Source organism: Bos mutus, chromosome 5, assembly GCF_027580195.1.
Source record: "Bos mutus isolate GX-2022 chromosome 5, NWIPB_WYAK_1.1, whole genome shotgun sequence".
Lineage (NCBI taxonomy): Eukaryota > Metazoa > Chordata > Mammalia > Artiodactyla > Bovidae > Bos > Bos mutus.
The window spans coordinates 103,239,104-103,260,111 of record NC_091621.1 but is presented as its reverse complement, the minus strand read 5'-3'; the positions used below and the strand labels follow the sequence as shown (position 1 = coordinate 103,260,111).

The following is a 21,008-nucleotide window of genomic DNA, read 5'->3' as shown; positions in this document are numbered from 1 at the left end:
GACCTGTAACAGGGCAGTTGGCAAGGGCTTACCCCAAGCTAAATGTCTCTCGAAATTTTAGCGGCGTTCCTCTTCGAGGTATGATTGGTTTCCTTGGTTTTTCCTGTTGACTGTGGACTCCAGGATATGAGTTGTTTTAGCGCCTTGATGCGAATCAGGGGATGATTTCCCCAGGGAAGGCTTTAACCACCGCAGACTGCCTCCAGGTGGGATATACTTCCACCCATCCTGCAGCTGTCCACAAACACCAGCAGGTTATCTGCGATTTTGCAGTGCAAGGCACGTGAGTCAAGTCTCTCTTCAGTCCTCGGTGGGCAGGTTCCTCTGTGTTGAGTCTCCATCTGGGGACGTCTGACAGTGGTCTTTGGGTTATGTTTAAGACCCTGGGGGAAAGAGCTCTGTCTGCTTTTCTGGGATTTTCACGAGCTCCATCTGTAGGCTTAAAGTGTGTTCTGGTGGGACTCTGATGTCAAGCTGTTCCAGTGAAAACTCCAGGGTGAAATCTGTCAGGAGTTAATCAGCTCACTCCCCATGTCAGTGTCTCCGGGCTCCCGTGGGTGTGAGGTGCCTCAAGGCCAAGGGAGCCCCTGGGCCTCTTCCGCGCGTGTCTCTCTGTCAACATTGTGTGAGAGGCTCTCATCTTTAATTGTTCTCCTTCTGTTTCAGCAGAGGGCAATCTGTTCTCCAGTGTTGCTCCTCCTCACAGTGGGCGCACTGTTCTAGTGGGACTTGCTTCTCTTTAGAGTTACCGCCTTCCAAAAATCCAGCGTCACTGCCAGAAAATGGCTTTTGTTTTGTATTTCTCCTTTGTTGTTCCCTGTTGAATACTTTATAAAAGCAACATCTACCAATTGAGAAGGGTTCATTCCAAATGTACCATCTGATTTTTGCAACTTCCTCCTGGTATCCGAGGCAGTTTGCCCCAGAAGGTCAAATTGACCATTCATATATTTCCAGGGCCTTGGGATCTGCTTTAGTATGATGTCTGTAGGCCCAATAAATTCTTTGCAAAAGTTCAGCGAGGTCTTCATTTGTTTGGCTGAAGTTCTTGATTATTGTTCAAACTCTTTTGGTTTGCTTTGGTTCCCCTTTGCAAGGCCCTGCTGAGAGGCACTGATACGTAGGGGTCTAGTAGGGCCCCTTCCCTCGCTGGCCCCCAGTTTGGTTCAGATCTGGGCGCTGCCGAGTGGCCTTCAGGTGTAGCGGACCCTCCTCATAAGGAGGGCTGTGACCTTCCCAATTAAAGAAGTCTGGGGAAGCCAACCGGCTGGTGGTTTGCATTTAAGCCCCTAGGAGGTAATGATGTAAGGGGAGCCGCCCTGCCCCGGGAGTGGCTCCTGGCTCACGTTAGACTCCCTGTTGGCTCTTAGACAGCGATACTCCACCAAGTCCCTGCTCCCTAGAAACTAACACAGGATTTTCTAACTGGTCCTCATGGGGGCCGGGAGTTCTGGGCCCCAGCGTCAGGAACTGGGGCTGGGTGGAAAGGGGGCAGGTATGTTGGCGCGACAGCCAGAGCGGCTGGGGCGTCTGCTCAGAGCGGTCGCGGTTTGAAGCACCAGCCCTCACTCACTCCCTTCCTTCTGTTTTCCCGGGTGCAGGGGCACAAATGGCTGGCACTCAGCGGTCGTCATCCTTCCCTGCTTTTTCACAGAACAACACAGACTCATTCGGAAGCCACTGTGAAACCACAGACCGCAGTGAGCAGAAACCTGATTACTCCCGTGACAGACAACCAAGATAATTACGCAGATTATGACTGATGTGATTTACCAGGATAGGCCAGGATGTTAGGAGTTCCGTGTAAATTCTAGAATGTGTATTTAAACAGTGTTCACCCATATGACACATTCTAAGGAGACGTTCACCCCCACGATGCATGTACGCATGCTTCATCACCAACCACTTGGCAGTGCCTCCCGTGCAGCTCAAACACACCCAGTGGGCCCAGGTAGTTTAATGTTCCTCTGAGATGGAGAGAAAACAAGTGATTTGAGGTGTTCCCAGGACCCTCTGGCAAACCCAAACGTTAGCTACAGGTCAGATGAACCCTACTTAGAACTTTATCTTTGGGAAGTTTGTAAAAAATATGAAAAAATTTTAACCCTTGATAAAAGATCAATGCAAATACAGAATCACTTAAACAGTTACCAAAAGCAGTTCAGTGTTTTAGGAAAACAGTGTCCTCTTAGAGAACCAAAAAGTCAGGCTTCGTACCACTTTACCGTTAAGATTTTAACTAATTAACTAAGATTTTAATGCTTTTGAGCTGTGGTGTTGGAGAAGACTCTTGAGAGTCCCTTGGACAGCAAGGAGATCCAACCAGTCCATCCTAAAGGAGATCAGTCTTGGGTGTTCATTGGAAGGACTGATGTTGAAGCTGAAGCTCCAGTCCTTTGGCCACCTGAGGCGAAGAGCTGACTCATTTGAAAGACCCTGATGCTGGGAAAGATTGAGGGCGGGAGGAGGAGGGGACGACAGAGGATGAGATGGTTGGATGGCATCACTGAGTCAATGGACATGAGTTTGGATGAACTCTGGGAGTTGGTGATGGACAGGGAGGCCTGACGTGCTGCGGTTCATGGGGTCGCAAAGAGTCGGACACGACTGGGCAACTGAACTGAACCTTTAAGATTTTAAGTTCAGTCTTACCTTCTAAGTTATGAAAGTCTGGATTATCTAGTTACACATTCCCAAAACATCATTCCCATAGAGTTTACTCCAAAGACCTTGGCTTCATTTACCTCTGTTGACTTAACAGCTTTGCCACATTGTTATTTTTCTTGATGGCAGTCTTTGTAACAGGAATAAGGTATTGTCTAATAAACCTAGGTATAATTATACTTTGTGTTGATGACTGTATAAAGACATCTGTATCAAACCAGCAAGCTTAAGTAAAACTTTCACACCAGATACTGATTCACTACTGAGTATTTCCTAAATCATGTGAACCTGAAACTCATTCTGGCCACTTTTTTTATATTTGATTATTCATGTAAGCACTTAAATTTCCTTTAAGCCAATTAAACATTTCTTTTACAAATTAACCTGGTTGGTGCCACACCTCTGTAACACATGTACAAACATGCAAACGTTGGAACCTCATAAAAAGGTTAGCTATGATTCAGGTACAGCGGTGTGAAACTCATCCGTTATAAAAGACTGGATTCAAATTGAGCTTCCGGCAGAGGGGACAAATCAGGGTCACGTGTCTACAAGTTAAACCCTTTTACTAGTATTTATGGAAAAGACACTTTTATTTCTAGCTTTTAGTGATCTTAGGAACCAAACCTCCCTCTTCTCAGAATGTCTCACTCTTGGACAAAAACAGACCGGTTTTCTTCCTTTTCCCCATTTGATATCAATAAAAGTTAAGTATCACAAAACTGATTTGGCTGTAAGTGGACAAACAGTACCAAATAAGATGAAACCAAAAGAACCAAAGAACAAGCAGAATGCTAAATAAACCCCCGTTTGGTCTTGAGTTTTACGTATCCCAGCAACACAGGAGCCCATTAAGTGACGTAATTAACGCAGCAAAAGTCGCAGTAACCAGTGCACAGGGCCCCGAGGTAACCCTGCCTGGACCCCCAGCGGAGATCCGGACAGGTGCCACGGCCACCCATGGGTTCAGAGCTGTGCTCAGATCCTGGTCCAAAATGCACCCCAGAGGACTTTCTCCAGGGACAGTTGTAACACTTCCTCTTTTTCAAGAGAATCAAAGCACAAACGGCTCGCCCAGGGGCCAGCATCCGAGAAACCAGCCCGCCGGCTCACAGGACAGCTCAGTGTGGTGCAAATCCAGCACCTCTTTCCTCTCTCCAGCAGGGTGCCCCACTCAAATATGGCTACGAAACAAACTGGCTTACTCTAGAAAAACAAGCTCAAATGGAGAGGAAGCAGTTCCCGGGTGTACACACCGGAGCGACTCACCCTGGTATATGGAGTCCGTGTGGCTCCCCAGCTTTGATTCCTTGCTCCCGCTGCTGAGCGCTGGGGTGGCTGGTGCTGTTTCAGGGAACTTTGTGGGGAGGATGCGGATCCTCAGGACAAGTGGTCCAGGCAGCTGCCAGGGCCCTCCTTACCCGAAAGTTCCCTGGCTGGGCTGGCTGGACACGAGCAAGCGAGACTCCTGATGAGTCCCCCAGTTTGTTAGACAAGCTCGTCCTGTGTGCCTCACTCAGGCCAGGAATCCAGAGACGAGTTGTTGGGGCAGGAATGACTTTATTCGGAAATCCAGCAAACTAAGAAGAACGCGAGTGTACGCACCACCCGCAGCCTTGCCTGAATTAGGCTTCAGGCCCCTTTCATACTCAACGGGGAGGGCGTAAGGTCACGCACTTCCTGGTTCCCATCGGCCTCCGGAGGGGATGTGTGAATTTCCGCTGCCCGCAGTCATTCACGGGTGGGCCTGGTGAGACGGTTTCTGTGAGTGAAACAAAGGTTCCCAGAGATGGGCCGTTATATGTAATTAAAGCTTATAGGCAACATCCCTTTGGTGATTGATTCTGATGAAACACGAGGTTCTTCCCCGTTGCAGTGTGAGGTGATACGTTCACATGTGCTGGGGCTGGGAGGCGAGGCTTCTGGGACCCTTATTCTGCCCACCTCACTGCCTCAGTGACGGAGGAGTCCTGTTTACAAAGAGGTGTTTACAAATCAGTGAGATCAGGGTGGACACCTCTCAGAGATGGGCAGAGTTCAAACAGGCGGTTTATGAAAGCACAGGTGGACAAAGGATGTTTCAAGGTGGCTCAGCCTCCCTAATGATCGAGCAGGTACACGATCAGCGTCTACACGCCCTTCTTCCCATCAAACAGCAGTGATCTCTGCAGCGGACCCCTGAATAACGTGGGTTTGAACCGCGTGGGTCCACTTACAGACGGGTGTCTTTCAGTAGTAAATGCTACAGCCCAACACCATCCAGGTGGCCTGAAGCCGGGCACGCAGAACCCCAGATCAGGAGGAGTCGCGGGTCCTCAGGGCCGACTGGAAGTCACACTCAGGCTGTCTGCCATGTGGAGTTCCGCACCCCACCCTGCACGTGGTTCATGGGTCAGCCGTTCATGCCGTTGATGCCCGTGTATCCCTTGTGTCCCAGGCCTGCCTTCTCTAGGACTTTATCTTCACGAAGTTATATTTGTGTGACAGTATCGTCCCCAGAGAAGTTTATTGCTGTTTTTATAACCACACAGAGTTTTAAACAAAGAGCTCGCAGTCAACACGGAAAACAAATTACCGTGTAACCAGAATGGTGGGGCGGCGTGAAATTAGAGGTGAGGTTGTCCAGGGAGACGGTGCTCATGTTGTTATGACTTTTGAAGACTTAGGAGGCTTGGAAATAATTACGGATTTATGGGAATTGCAGAGAAATGTCTGGGGAGACCGCTTGCACCTGCCGTGTTGGGTTTTAAAGTGTAAATATGCTGCATGTGTCTTTCGTGTGTATCACATGATATAAAGTGCATGTATTTAAGTAGATTGATGAACAGTAATATGGGGATGTAGTTGTGATATTGATATATTACTGGGTAAGCAAGGTAGGATTTCATTTTGTTTTTAAAAGCTAAGAAGACTTCATCTATATACTAAGCTCCTCCGTGTCTGTATTTATCTTTACATACACACACCCTGCATGGAGGAAGAATTGGCAGCCCACTGCAGTATTCACGCTCGGAAAATCCCACGGACAGAGGAGCTTGGTGGGCTGCAGTCCACGGGGTCACAGAGTCGGAGACGACTGAGCGACTGAGCACACAGGTGCTCTGCAGGGGTTACAGAGACTGTTCCACGTGGACCACAGCAGTTAGGACTCTGACTGCCCGTGGCTTCAGCAAACGGGCTTGTTTATTTCATGCCGTGGACGTCTAGGGAGTGGTCCAAGGTTGAGAGCTAATGCCTCCAAGCCGCAGGAGTCCCGCTGTCTTCACATCTTCATTCTAAGCTGCCCCCGCCCCCCCTCCGTCACAAGGGGCTTTATTTCTTGTGGCTGCTTCTCGTGGCAGGATGGCTGGGCCCCTCTTGGTCTCACGTGTGTGCTCTGAACAAGAAGAGGGGAGAGCTGAGGGTCAGGGCCGTACCTGCCAAGCCTCTCTCCTCCGTCTCTGCGACCGGCCTGCCTCGAGTCCCCTGGCCGGGCGTCAGGGGGAGGAAGCGGTGTGCGTTGGGTTGCTCAGCGGGCCAGTGTGCCGCATGAGTTCTTCTGTCCCTGCTTTTTTTCCAGATCTACTCTGATGTGCACAGACTGTAATGAAACCATGCAGTCTTTTAACAAAATTGTGTTTGTAAGTCTGTATTCAGTCTCTGGGCAGTGGTGCCCCATGAGAGCCTCCTGAGGGGTGTGTCTGGGTCAGTCTTTTAGGCTAGGAGCAGAGGCTGACCAATGCCCCAGGCCCTGTGGTGACGCCCTTGGGGCCGTGGGTGCCTCACTGAGGCCCATTCACCGGGAGGCTGAATGCCCTGCTTGTGTGTAGGGGTGGCCTTGTCTGGCGTCATTCAGCCTTCCCGACGGGCCTGGGGACCCTGCGGTGGCCGGGGTTGTTCCCTCTGGCGCCGGTTCGAGGAGCTGGCCTGCTTCCTGAGTCCATGGGGCCCTTGTGAACTCTGGGGAGAAGCTAACTTATTCTCCTTCCTTTCTGAACAGCATCCAGCACGTGTATGGCGCTCAGCACCCGCCCTTCGACCCCCTGGTCCACGGCACGTAAGTGACCTCGGGTTGCTTGAGGCTGTTCCCAGGCTGGGCCTGGGGGGGTGTGGTGACCCCCCAGGTCCCTGGCGTTCCCGATGGGGAGGAGAGTGCCCTTCATTCAGCCAGCACGAATCAAGCGATTGCTTTACGGGAGGCGCTCCTGGCCTTTCACTGCCCAGCCTCTGAGGGAGGCGGCTCCATGCAAAGGAGGGTGGAGGAGGGCAGCCTTTGCAGGGCCCCCAGGGCTGGGGCGGAGCCTGGCACACCTTTGTGAACTTGGGTCTGGTCACGGCTGCTTAGAGCACTGGGGGCAGCAATAGCCAAGCGAGAAGCTGGACGTCCTCACCAGCATCAAACCCTTTTGTGCTGAAAGTAGTGTGTCATTCGCTCAGTCGTGTCCGCCTCTCTGTGACCCGTGGACTGTAGCCCAGCAGGCTCCTCTCCATGGATCTCTCCAGGCAAGAACACTGGAGTGGGTGGCCATTTCCTCCCACAGGGGATCTTCCCCACCCAGGCATTGAACCCGGGTCTCCTGCACTGCAGGCAGATTCTTTACTGTCTGAAGCACCTGAGGGAGGACCCCGTCAGAAAAGCAGAGAGCCCACGAGAGAGATTTTTTTCACTTCCTATAGCTGATGCAGGTTGAGTGACGTCCTGTGTTCTCTGCCCGCTGCCTGCGGCTTGCTCAGCCTGTATCTGGGCTCCTTGTCTAGAGGCGGGTGCGGGGCAGGGGTGGCCCTGGAGGACCGAGCGTGTAAGGACGCTCCCGACGCTCGGGGGAGCCTGTGTCGTGTGCTGCCTCGCTGTGCGGGATCCTTGGAATTGTCCTGTATCCATCCAGACCCACCTGCCGAGGGCCCGTGTCCTGTGGACAGTGTCCCCCGCCTGCAGCCCCAGCTGCTGCTGCTGGACGTCTGCGAAGGTGTCGGGGCAGGAGATGTGTGGGCCTGGGGCCCTGCTGCGGGTCCTCAGGCGCCTGGGGCCCTGCTGCGTGTTCTCCGGCATCTGGGGCCCTGCTGCGCGTCCTCAGGCGTCGGGGCCCTGCTGTGCGTCCTCAGGTGCCTGGGGCACAGGTGCAGCGCGACTGTCCCAGGGGCCGCTGTCTCACCGGTCCCGGGGTGACGTGCTCGCCCGCAGAGTGCGAGCACAGACCGCTTGTGCTTTGCAGCTTGCTCACGGCCACGCCCAAGGTGCCGACCACGCCGGTCAAGGCCACGCGAGCCAGCACCTTCCAGGAGTTTGAGAGCAGCACCAGCGACGCCTGGGACGCCGGCGAGGACGACGACGAGCTCCTGGCCATGGCGGCCGAGAGCCTCAACACCGCGGTCGTCATGGAGACGGCCCACCGCGTGCTGCGCAACCACAGCCAGCGGCAGGGGCGCCCCCGGCCACCCGGGGCCCCGGAGCCCTCGGCGGAGCCCTCGGCGGACCCCTCCGCGGCCCCCGGCGGCGACCTCCGGCTGGTGAAGTCCGTCAGCGAGAGCCACGCATCCTGTCCCGAAGGTGGGGTGATGGGGAGAGCCAGGCGGGTTTCCAGAAAGAGGCCTGGAGCCCTCTCCCTGGGGCGGAGGGTGGCCGAGGGGAAGGGTCCCAGCCTGTGGGGGCTCGGAGATCCAGCAGCCGAGGGCCTCCTGGTCAGCAGAGGCAGCTGCGCTTCCTCTCGTCCTCCTGGCTGAGTGCGTCTCCCTCCAGACAGCGTGGCCGGCGGGAGCTTCTGTGGGCTGCTGGGGGACCCGCCCTCCCCAGGATGCCCTGGCTGCTCCAGGGGGCCTTTCCAGCCCAGGGGCCTGGCCTGCCTTGTGTTCAGGGCTGGATCTGCCCCTGGCCACTTCTGATGATCCCTCCCAGTCCCCAACACGTGGGCTCAGCATCTGCAGGGCGAGTGTCTGCTCTCTGGAATCGCCAGGTTCCGATTCTAAACTCTGCAAGGTTAGCTCTTGCCGTGTCTCCTATCCACGTGCCTGGCGTTCTCCACCACTTTCACTGTCTTTGTGCTGGAGGGGCTGAGACATCAGACAACACCGTTGTTTAACCTGTGACGGGTCAGGCCGCGTTCTCAGGGCGTGGGCTGCCCCACGGAGTCCTTGTTGCGTGGAGCGTCCATTCTGGCGAGGGGATGGACAGCAGCCTCCATGTGATGTGTGGGGAGGCGCGGGTGCCAGGGTCAGAACAGGTCGGGGCGGCCCCAGAGCAGGGTGGGATGTAGGCTGAGATGCTGAATCCAGCGATCAGAGCGGCCTCGGGCCGGCAGTGTCAGGGAGGTAAGGGGTTGGGTGTGGGGGTCCCTCCCGCCGAGGTCGCTGGGGGTTCGGGGGGCTCGCCCTTTGTTTACAGAGAAGAAAATGAGGTCATCAGCGCAGCCTGAGGCAGCCCGCTGGCTGGGGCAGAATTAGGTTTCATACTCAGCTCTAGGTTTCAGAAACACATTCCGGGAATTAATCTAGGAAGCGTTACCATGTTCTTTGCGGAATAGCATGAGTTTTTCATTCAGTCAGTTTTCAAACTGGAATCTAAACTATTTTTCTTTCACACGAAGTGAACTTTGAAGTATTTGAGCCTAAAAATGGAAGGGCACCCAGTTTGAGCCTTTCCAGGTTGTGCAGGAGTCCTGTGGCTCGTGACGGGCACTCTGACTGCGTCCCATTCACTTGGGCAGGGCATGCACTCCCAGGCCCCGGGTTCCTCCTGCGGTGGGCTCTGCCGAGGCTGCAACTCTTGGAGCCCCAGTGGCAAGGGCCATGGAGGCATGGACCACGCCCCCATCCCCTTGGCTGTTCCTGGGCGTCCTGCGCAGTTGCAGAGGCTGCTGATGTAACCCAAACCGCCCTCAGGACCTGCTGCCCACGTGGCGCGGCAGCACACCGTCCTGCTGGGCCGGCGGGCCTCCTCTGCTCGGGTGAGACCGCGAGGTCCATTGGACTTCATCGCTCCTGTGAGTGGTGGTTTGCAATTCTGCATGCCCTGGACGGTCCTCCGTGGGGGCACAGAGGAGCACAGGCTCGGCTTCTCCAGCGTCCGTTGGGAGCCTGGCAGGGCTGCTGTGGGTGTGTCACCCCGCACGGCGCCTGCAGGGCCTCCCTGCTGCCAGCGGCTCGGGCCTCCAGTCCTGGGGAGGTGGCCGCCTCCCGCCTCGGCGGACGTGGATGGCAGGCTCCCGGGCCAGCGCTTCACCTTCCAGCCGTCAGTGCGTCTGCTCCGCGCTGTGTCGCTCGCCCCGTTTCCTGAGTTTAGTTCTTACTCTGAATCTCCGTTTTGGAAGATGTGATTGCTCACAGGGACTTAGGTCTGCGGGCCTGCAGCCCTTTCAGGGCCTCGTGCTTGTGGGTCCCCCGCTCCCTGCAGGCTCCTCGTCCTGTGGCTCGAGGGTCCCCCGCTCCTGCCTCTGCCCATGCTGGGTCCTGGGTGCCAGGTGCCGTCTCACCTCGCCTCAGCGGCTGGGTGAGCTCTGGTGGCCCCTCAGCCCACCTGCGGGGCACCTGGCTTCCTTTGCTTTCTCCGGGTGCTGATCCTGGCCTCCCTCCTTGGGGAGGCCTGGGATGTTCAGACAGTTATGGGGCCCTTCCCATGGGCCCTGGTGGCCTCCCTGTGTGCCCAGGCCTGGGTGACCCGTGCAGGCACCCTGCCCTGGCCCTGCACCCACCGATCCTCTGGCGTGTGGCCTGGGCGGGCCCTCTGGGGAGCCCTGGCCACCGACCCCGATGTGTGCGGTGGTTTTCTGTTCCTCTCTGTCTTGCCTCTCGTGGCGTGTCTGTTTCCCTGAGGAGCGACCAGGAGGACAGTGAGCTCTATGTGGGAGCTGGCTCGTTCTCTGCCTCCAGCAGGCAGCTCGCCACTGCTCTGTGAGGGCTGGGCGGGACTGCCGTGCTGCGGCAGACCCAGCGTGGCGGACTCGAGGCCTCCCGGTGGGCGCCTGGCCGTGGGCCGAGCCCCGGGGCCTCACCTCTTTTGCTCCCCCTCGCCCCCCCGCAGGAATCGTCAGTGATGCCGCCCCCCTGCAGAGGTCCCAGTCTCTCCCACACGCGGCCACCATGGCGCTGGGCGGGGCGCCCGAGCCCAGTGCCCTCAGCACGTCGGCCTTAAGTGAAAGAGAGGCCTCCCGGCTGGACAAGTTCAAGCACCTGCTTGCGGGCCCCAACACAGACCTCGGTGAGTCCCCCTGGTGAGTCCCCGTGGGCGAGTCCCTGTGGGTGAGTCCCCAGGGTGAGACCCTGTGATAAGTCCCTGTGGGTGAGTCCCCAGGGTGAGACCCCATGGCTGAGTCCCCGTGAGGAGTCCCCGTGGGTGAGTCCCAGGGGTGAGACCCCGTGGCTGAGTCCCCGTGATGAGTCCCCGTGGGGGAGTCCCCAGGGTGAGACCCTGTGATGAGTCCCCATGGGCGAGTCCCCGTGACGAGTCCCCGTGGGTGAGTCCCCCTGCTGAGTCCTGGGGGTGAGACCTTGTGACTGAGTCCCCATGAGGAGTCCCCCTGGTGAGTCCCCGTGATGAGTCCCCGTGGGGGAGTCCCCAGGGGTGAGACCCCGTGGCTGAGTCCCTGTGATGAGTCCCCGTGATGAGCCCCCGTGGGCTTGGCCGCTTCAGGCCGTGCTCGCTTCTGCAGGAGGCCCGGATCTGAGAGGCCTGGCCTGCTCCCCTTTGGTGCGCCTGTTCCCCGTGTAATTTACCGGGTCAGAAGTTGATCTGTTGTATTTCAGGCCGGTAGGCCACCAGGAGGAGAGCCGCCTGTCCTGGAAGTTGACTCTAGATGTGTTTATTAATGTGCTTCCAGTGCAATTTGATGAGTGTTTTTTAAAAAAATTTACTTTTAATTGGAAGATAATTGCTGTACAGTGTTGTGTTTTTTAAAATTTATCTTTAATTGGAGGTGATGAGCATTCTTGGATATTCTTTCTTAATGCGCTCCGCTGGCTTCCTGGTGCTGCCTTGGCGAGGCCGCCCGCCTGGGCGGATGTCCTTCCTTGCGTCATGGTGGTCCTGGTGGTGGCCAGGGCCGGTGACAGTCCTGCCGGGGGTGGCTGACTGTGCACCGTCGGACGGGGGCAGCGGGTCGGCACGGGGTGGGACTGGCTGTCAAGTGGGCCGGCGGGGGCGGGGGTCGAGGCCAGGCTTGGGTGGGGGCCATCAGGGCCCAGGACAGTGCCGCCATGCTTCTCGTGGGGCAGCTGGGCCCTGCGGCCCGTGCTTGCTGTCAAGTCCTGCTGGAGCTCCACGCACAAGTTCCATGCTTCCGTTTCTGTGTCTCATCCGGGTGCTACAGGGCGCCGGGCACTTTGCCGGACGCTGGAGCTCCTGGGAGGACAGAGCAGTCAACGCTGAAGGCTGGGCGCCGCTGTGGGCAGTGCCCTGCGTGGCCAGCAGGTGGCGCCTGAGGCCTGTGGATAGAGGTGCCAGCCGCGGCCAGCCTGGGAAGCTGGAGCTGCGCAGCCTCGTTCCTGGGGCTGGGGGAGCGGCTCTGGGAACGTCCCGTGGCCCGAAGGTGCTGCTCCCGTCCAGCTGCCCTTCTCACGGTGGGTTTTTTGTCCTTCGTTCACTTTGGTTTCTTTTCTGGGCACACACGTTACACAGTCTCACAGCACAGAGGGTGCAGCGGGAAGAAGAGCCTTTCTCCTTTCCCAGCTCGCCCTCCCCCCACTTCCTGCGGTTCCGGGTGTCGTCGTCCAGAGAGGTCCGGCTTGCCGTCTGTGTCAGGCTTCTCGTTCTGATGTGACTTCAGACGCACGAGGGCGCGGGCCCTGTGCGCGTGCCTGGCCGTCCCAGTCGTTCCCCTTTCGCCCAGCTCGTTCTCCACGCACGTGCTCACGTGTGTTCCTGCTTTTCCTGAACCCCTTGATCAGTTGGAGAAGTCGCGCCCCCCGATCCTCAAAACCTCATCCCCTCCTGAGGACAAAGGCCTCTTCCGGGCGTCACCGCGGCCTCATCATCACAGTCAGGAGGTTTCACATCCACGCACGTGGCCCTGTCGTCCAGGGCACCAACCACGCTCAGTTTCAATGACGCTCGTCTCCGTGACGGGCATACGCTGGCACCTCCTTCGTAGTCCAGGACCTGCCCCAGGGTCCTGCGTGGCGTTCGGGTGCTGCCCCCCTTGTCTTGTGAGCTGGCGTGCTCCTCTGGACCTCGAGACGTGCTCTGGGACGAGCGAGGCCCTCCTCGGGGCGTGTGTCATGTCCCCCTGCTGAGCTCTGAGCCGGCTGTGGGTGAATTGTCTGCCACCTCGGTTATCACGGCAGGAGGCCGGGGTGCTGGTTTGTCCTGGGCTCAGTGGAGCCCCTCTGATCACCTCTCACCAGACACCCCCTGATCTAGTCCTAGGCGGCACGGGGATCACTCGTGAAAACTAGATTGCCTGACGGGAACTGCAGCTCTGGGTCAGGACCCCAGCCCCCAGTTAGAATCTCCTGTGGACTTTGTCATCAGAGTAACTTGGGAAATTAAAATCGTACTTAAAAATGAAGCTTTCAAGATGTGTGGGCAAGTGAGTATGTATGGATAAACTGAAAGGTTAAAAGAAACGAGATTCTCCTGTTCAGCTGTGGGATTCTATTTTTTTCCTTGCCTTTCCTCAGAATTCTATGTAAGTATGAAATCTAACACCAAAAGGTGAAAACCAAAGCTTTCAAAGTGAAACAATTACAGGATTTGTATTTGGTGACTGCAGAAAACACAGCCAGTAAATTGCGTTTTTGTAAGGCAATTCGTAGAAGGCAATGGCACCCCACTCCAGTACTCTTGCCTGGAAAAATCCCATGGACAGAGGAGCCTGGTGGGCTGCAGTCCACGGGGTCGCTGAGGGTCGGACACGACTGAGCGACTTCACTTTCAGTTTTCACTTTCATGCATTGGAGAAGGAAATGGCAACCCACTCCAGTGTTCTTGCCTGGGGAATCCCAGGGACGGGGAGCCTGGTGGGCTGCGGTCTATGGAGTCTCACAGAGTTGGACACGACTGAAGCGACTTAGCAGCAGCAGCAGCAGCATAAGGCAGTTAGCTTCGGGAGACAGTGGGAAGTATTATCTTAACATCACATACGTGACGTAAGTGGCAAATACTTGCCGACGTCGGAGGAGCGAAGCGCTGACCTGGGTGACGCCCACAGAAGTGCCTCCCCTGCAGTGTCCCTCCGGCTTCAGGCTTCGAGGCTGTTTGCTGGGGCTCTGTTCGGAGCTTGCGGACGAGGGAAGCAAATAGAACTTAACGGCTCACTCTGCTCTCAGTGTCGACTCAGTCTTTTCTCGTACAAAGGCCGCCTTTTTCGAAGCCCAGGGAAGCGACCCTTGGAGGCCTCCTTGGTCACACGCGTCTGTGAACGGGAATGTGACTTGGCCGCTGGCAGGACCTGTGCCTCTGAGGCCCGTGGGGTGACCACCTGGTGGCAGCCGGGCCCTGAGGTCATCTGTGTGCGGCACGCAGCCCTGTCCTGGGACGTTCAGACTGTAATGGGGAGGGAGGCCAGCTGCAGGGTTCCCCGGGTGGTCCTCTTACCCATGTGAGCCCTGGGGCTGGGCTTTAAAGCGGAGAGCGTGTGGGAGCCGGCTCTGGGGAGGAAGGGGGTTTTTCAGGGGGCAGGTGGGTGGCACGGAGCTGTTCACTCCAGAAGCAAGGGCTTGAGTTGGATGGCCCTTCAGGGCCTGGGGCTGGAGGAGAGAGCCTGACTGCGGGGCCTGTGACGGCAGGAGGGCGAGGCCGTGCAGCCTGGGAGCCCGTGTGTGACTGGTGCGGATCCATGGCTCAGCCTCTTGTCTCGTCCCTGGGGAATCTGACCTCCCTGCAGGGTCCTCGTGAGTCGGGGTGACTGACGTCAGGTGCCATGTAGTTCTTCATTCAGCCAGCATTCCTGAGCATCTGCTGTGGTCGGTGCTGGGGTGAACCGTGAACAGAGCCCAGGGTCCCTGCCCTCGGGAGCTGACGCTGAGTGTCGGGGGGCCGACGGACGCCTGCGGTCAGCACTCTAGGAACTGGCTGAAGGTGGAGAGGGAGACAGTGCTGAGGGTCAAGGCTGGCGCTGCTGCGGAGTGAGGGCGGCACGGGGCAGGCATTGGAGGTGGAGGAGACCCTGAGGGGTGGGGCGCAGAGGTCCCCCCGCGATGCTGGGGCAGGGGAGGAGGGAGGCCTCGGGGCAGGAAGGGGCAGGTGCGGCCGGCCGAGAGGGCCAGGAGGCGGCCCTGGAGCATCTCCTGGAGCGTGGCTCCCTTGGCGTCAGAGCGTGACCTCAGGGTGGGCAGCTGGATGGCAGGAGGGATGGGGGGAAGTCAGGGCAGTGACGGCGGTGGGGGCAGCCAGGCCGGGTGGACGGGCTGTTGGCTGGAGCTCAGGGATGACGGATAGCTCTGGACACACCCTGGGCTCCAGGCGGCGTGTCACGTCAGTGGGAGGCACAGTCAGGCTGGAGAAATAGCTGGAGGGGACGCTGTGCACCCCGCTACCCGCACACTCGTTCGTTGCCTCTTGGGCCTCTGCGTGTGCCCTGCTTGACGAGTGCGTGCCTGTATGTGCACGGTCCTGCAGCCCACGCACCTGCCACCTGTGCCTGCAGCAGCCGGCTCCCGGTCGCCCCCGGGGCGATGGGGCCCTGGTTCCGGAGGCAGCCTGGGGGCCCCGCGGTGAGGACATAGCCAGTGCCGGCCGGGCCCTCGTTTCTCTACCGGGGGTCTTGTCAGAGGACAGGAGTGGAGGGCCCGCCTTGGCCGTCGGGCCGGGCTCAGCCCCATTCCTGCCGATCCGGGTGGCCGCCCGCCAGTGTCCAGCGGCCCCTCCAGCGCCAGGCGCAGCCCTGCCACTACATCCGCCCGGGGACCGTGCACGCACATGGAGGCTGTGAGCGTGTGCGCCCTTGGGGGCGGGGAGGGTGCTCCAGGGAGGCGTTAGAATGCGGGGGAGAAGCTGACAGCTCCGCTAACCCAGCCTGGCCTGCCCCTGGAGTCTCGTCGGGGAGGACCCCCGCCAGGACGGCAGCCCCGGTGCAGCCCTGGGGCGCCCTGCCCGCCCACTCTGGGCGCAGCGGGATGTTGACCTGCCCGCTGGGCCGCCTGTGCACACCCCGAGTCCCCTCAGAGGGCGGGCAGCGCTCGGTTCTTACCCTGCTGGTGCTGGTTCATCTGGAGACGTGCCCCTTCAGATGCCCCGGGGCCCTGCTGGGGCCGCGCTCCCGGAAGCTGGCTGTGAAGTAAGGGGGCCCAGGGAGCCGGCACGGAGCCTCTGCAGCGTGGCTTCACGTCCACTCTGTGGTTTGGGGAAAATGGACTTTTCAGTGAAACAAGCAGAAAAGCTTTCAAAGGAGGGTCGGTGGACATGCCTCTCTGCCCTGCCTGCAGCTCAGGACCACCGCCGTCGCCCACGCAGGAGAGCCCGGCACACAGTGGGTGCTCTGGCCGCACGGGTGGGTGCACCCCGGGCGGGACGTGGCGGGGTCCAGTGCGGCCTTTGCTTTGGTCACCGCGTCTCGGAGTCCTGGCTGCAGGTCAGCGAGCCTCTCCTGTTGGAGAGCCCAGCCTGGCTGATCCCGACGGCACGGGGTGGGGTGGGAGGCGTCTCTGTGAGGTGACTGCTTTCTTCCCCCATTTCTCCTGGATTTCCCCTGGACTTGGTTCTCCCTGGCAGTGTCGCTGCCGATGTCAGGGGGACACTGATGGAGCAGCTCTCACTAAGAACGTACGTAAGGGGGCAGTGCATGTTTTTGAGCAAGGTCATGTTTTTAAAGGCAGCTTCTGGGTTGGAAGTGTCGCCTGAGTTGCCCCCTGAGGCCCCGTCGCCCCGTGTCTGAGCAGCGGCCGCCTCCTCTGAGCCGTCCCCGCTGCCCATGCCTCTCTCGTCTGTGCTCCCCCCCGGCTCTTCCTGGGCTCCAGCTCAGCTTGTCCCCGTGTCCTGCTCCCTGCCGCTGCCTCCCGCGGGCCTGTCCCCCGTGTCTGGCCGCCTGCTCCGCCCAGCCGTCAGCTGTCCTGTGCAGACGAGATCTGGGTCAGGGGCCGTCAGAGCCACCCCGGGCTCCATCTTGCTCAGAGACAGCCCTTGGCCCGGGGACGCTGCGCGGCTCAGCCGCCTGCCCTTGCTGTCCCCTCCCAACCACGTGGTTCTGCGGTGGCCGGGGCACAGCACACAGCGGCACGTCCGGGCCCGGGGCCCCTGCTCTGCTGCCCGCCTGCCCGCGATCCCGCCTGACCCTTCCTCCAGGTCCCTGCTCGACCGTCAGCTGTCATCAGGCGCTCCTGCCCCGGCCCTCCCCCGGCCCCCCTTCCCCCGTCCACCCCCTCCTCCGTCCACGGCCCTCCCCTGTCCACCCGTCCACCCTTCAGTCCCTCTCATCCTGGCTGCTTTTCCTCGGAGCACCCGTCTCCCTCTGCCCCCAGCCCCTAGACTGAAGCCCCTGGCTCTCTCCAGGGGTTGGGGGTGACCGGTGCACCAGCTCACCGCGGGTGTGGGGTGCTGAGCACTGGGGAGGTGGCTCCCCTTCCTTTGGTGGGCTCACTCCTCCCGCTCTGGCTTTCTCCTCTTTCTGTAAAAACAGTCGCTGTGCAAGTGATCATTGCAGACGTCCAGACAGCTCAGCTGCTGCAGCGCCCCTCCTCTGGCCGGAACCCCTGCCCCCGTGCGGCCCCTGCCCCGCGCCGTCCCCGTGCCACTGGCGCCCCGAGTCCCGCTTGGAGGATGGGGCTCTGCGTGCCCCCTGCATGCCACTCTCATTGTCGGGTTTCCGTGATGATTGTTCGTGGGATGTTGCTGAAATTGAGAGATGGGGGAAAGATGATAAACCCACCGCGTGTTCACTCTGGATGTGTGCGTTTCCTTCCCTTCTTCCTTTCCTGTAATTGATTCTTGCCGGCCCCTCGGAGTCCCCAGCAGAAGGGGCTCCCCAAGCTCACCTGGTCTCCTGGGCTTTGGGATGGGAGTGTGAGAGCCCAGAGGACACGCACTCTGGCTTCATGCGTTGCCGCCAGCAGCGGCTTTATTTTTTGGGTGGCGTTTGCACTCTGGGTATGGTGTCTGAGCCATATGCAGCGTCCCTCAGCTTGAGGTAAACCGGAACGGGTGTGACCTGGTGGAAGCCAAGCGTTTCATTTCACGTGTTGGGTGGAGCAAGTCTTCGGTGTAATTAGGAATCCATTCAAGGAGCTTCCCGACAGCTTCCTCATGGATGATGATTTCCTATGTATAATCTTAAAAGCAAATGTTAAAAAATGTTTAAAGGAGCCATTTGAAAAATCAATCTGTTACGTGTTTGTCTTTCTTTAACGATTTCCTGTGTCAATTAGGATGTGGAGTAACCGTTTGAAAGACCCTGAGATTGTGGTGTCGGTTTCCGTCTGAGGTGTGAGAGTGGAGAAGTGGGCAGAGTGTGCGGGGCCGCGCCCTGCCCTGCAGCCCGTGAGCTGACTGTGCTCTCAGGGTGCTGCCCATCTCCACCCCTGGCCTGGGAGCTCTTTGCGGGCCGTGCTGTGAGTTACAGGTCCTCATGTCCAGTGACGGGACGGACACGGTGCGGGCTCGGGAAGGCCCGGTGGCGTCCCCGCGGGCTGTCTGCTGCCCCTGCAGCCCTGCAGCGCTCACAGCCTCGCTGGTTCCCCAGCTGAGCGGGGGATCGCTGAGGATTTGTTTTGGGTGAAATGTGAAAGTCGCTCAGTCGTGTCTGACTCCTTGCAATGGATTATAGCCGCCCCAGGCTCCTCTGTCCATGGGATTCTCCAGGCAAGACCACTGGAGTGGGTTGCCACTTCCTTCTCTAGGGGATCTTCCCGACCCAGGGATCAAACCCGGGTCTCCTGCACTGCAGGTGGATTCTTTACCACTGAGCCACCTGGGAAGCCCTTGTTTTGGCTGAAGGTATCAGAAAAGCAGACTCAGAGCTCTTAGACAGAGAGGGGCTTGTTTTTCCCCGCGGGCTGTCTGGAGAGGAGCTGTGGGCGTCATTTCATCAGGGATCTGAGCTCTGGCCACAAGGTGGCGTCGTGGTCCTGCTCGAGGCAGAGGGCCGGCGCCAGGGCGTCTGGGCTCTTCTCTGGAAGGCAGTGTGATCAGAGCTGGGTCACGTGCCCCCCAGCTGGGGCGTGGAGAAGTAGGGACCCCGCGGGCTCGGCCTGCGGCACTTTGCAGTGGGGCTCTGGTCACAGGGGAGAGGGAGGCGGTGGGTGTGGGCGGACAGCCAGCTGTGTTGCCTCTGAGGTGCGCGGGAGTCTGCACCTCCCCAGCTCTCCAGTCCCTTGAGGTCAGGGACTGTCTTTCTTACACTGCAGCTCCTAACGTGGCTGGTGTCCAGCTGGTCTCCACACAGTGGAGACCAGACAGTGGCTGGATTGCTTTCAGTTGTATACACAGTCCTGGGTGTGGAGGGAATAAATGGACCTTGAATTTTCAAAGTCAAAGGCACGGCATTTAGAATGAACCCTCTTATGTCCTGTTTCTCCCACAAAATGCAGCTCAGACTCCAACGGAGCACAAACGGACACGTAGCTAGGTGTCTCGTCCCGGAAACTGCAAAGAAAGTAACAGTTTTGTTTTCAGATAATTTAAGATTCATGGAACCTATTAATAAAAAAAGAATAACAATGGCCACCGTTCCTTTGAACTGATACATAGAGCTGAGCTGAGCACAAAATCAAGCTAAGAAAGGATATAAAGATGTGTTAACTTAGAAGAACGTGGTTATGTCCTTTGACCTCCTGGGGGCTTTGGTGGTATGCTGAATTGTTGCCCATCGCCTGAGCACAGGGAGGATGGGCACCTGAGTGGGGAGAGATGACAGGCGGCCACCTGGGTCTGGTGTGGGCAGCCCTCAGTCGGCCAGACGCGGAGCGGGTGGTTGTGGATCGGGCTTGGCTGTGTGAGGCCGGAGCCCAGCTTCCTCCTGGGGCTGCCCTTGTGGCAGCTGTTGAGCAGATAGGATGTCTTGCTTCTCCCTGGTCCTGGCCTGGACACACAGGCTGTGTGTTCTACTGGGCGGCTGGCAGTAGCCTGGGCACACGGGCCGTGTGTTCTAGTGGGCGGCTGGCAGTGGCCTGGGCACACGGGCCGTGTGTTCTAGTGGGCGGCTGGCAGTGGCCTGGGCACACGGGCCGTGTGTTCTAGTGGGCGGCTGGCAGTGGCCTGGGCACACGGGCCGTGTGTTCTAGTGGGCGGCTGGCAGTGGCCTGGGCACACGGGTCGTGTGTTCTAGTGGGCGGCTGGCAGTGGCCTGGGCACACGGGCCGTGTGTTCTAGTGGGGGGCTGGCAGGTTCTGTGACCACAGATCCTATTTGGTGCCCTCTGGAAGTTCCCATCCTGTAAACTTGCCAGATGAAGCTAGAATAAAGAAGATTTTCTGAAGGGACAAGCAAAGAGATAGGGAGTGATTGAAATTCACCTTGGGCGTGGAAGGATGTGGGCAACACGGCAGTGGGATTGTTTGACGTCTTTAGAATCAAGTCAAGGGCTCTGGGAGGGTGGCAGTGGTTTTGGTGGTCATGGTGGTGGTGGTCATGGTGAGGTGGTCATGGTGGTGATGATGTAACGGTGATGATGGCGATGAGGTGGTGGTGATGGTGAGGTGGTGGTGATCACTGGATTTGAGTGCTTGCTCTGTGTCAGGTTCATGGAAATACATGGGATCCCTGAGAAGGAGCTCAGAGAGGCAGGGGCGCAGTGGCCGTCCACACCCTCCTGAGTCCCTTTCTCTGTATCTGCAGACACAGGCCCTTCTCTCTCTGCGCTTCTTCCTGGAATGGTTGGTCGCCCTCCTTCCTGGGGGACCCTGGGCCTGAGCGCCACGCTCCCTCGCTCACTTCCCTTCTCGTGCCGTCCATCCGTCTGTCTGGTTGGTGCTCACAGGCAGGAAGGGAAGTTGCGCCCATTAACGGTGAGCAGCGTGAAAGTGGAGGAGGAGAGTGGCTGGGTGCTGTTTTGACTTTCTCACTCTCAGGCCTGCTGTGATAGTCGCAGGGCTGGAGTTGTCATCTCTTCATTGCAGGGAACACAGCATCGCGTTATAGGGGCTGTGGGGCGGGAGAGGCTGGACATGGTGGGGCCTGTGCGGCGGAAAGAGCGGGTGGAAGCCGATGAGCAGCGGGACTCTAGTGGTGGTGGGTCAGGAAACTGTAATCTGACCCAGCTGATGGGACCAGACGGGGCCGAGGAGGAGCGGGAGCCGCCCGGGCAGGGAGTCCCGTCCGCTCTGCGCTCTGGAGCAGGAGGTGCTTTGCTTTTCACTCGACGGGGCCCAGGGGCTGTGGTCACCTGCTCGGCTCAACCCCGCGTGCATTTGAAAGCTTCACTCTGCAGGCCCATGAGTTGGTGGGGTGCACAGACGCCATCTGAAACGGCGGTCACCTGCCCGTGGGGCGTGCCCCTCCACGCCCG

General features: G+C 58.6%; 1 protein-coding gene across 1 annotated transcript in view; it reads left to right on the top strand.

The window, feature by feature from the left end:
- The window catches only part of TBC1D22A (TBC1 domain family member 22A), a 259,689-nt gene that overhangs the window by 15,710 nt on the left and 222,971 nt on the right, over positions 1–21,008 (top strand). The window contains exons 2-4 of the mRNA XM_070371426.1: positions 6,644–6,700; positions 7,857–8,191; positions 10,658–10,834. Of these exons, the coding sequence (XP_070227527.1) occupies positions 6,644–6,700; positions 7,857–8,191; positions 10,658–10,834 (569 nt within the window). The remainder of the gene's footprint in view (positions 1–6,643; positions 6,701–7,856; positions 8,192–10,657; positions 10,835–21,008) is intronic.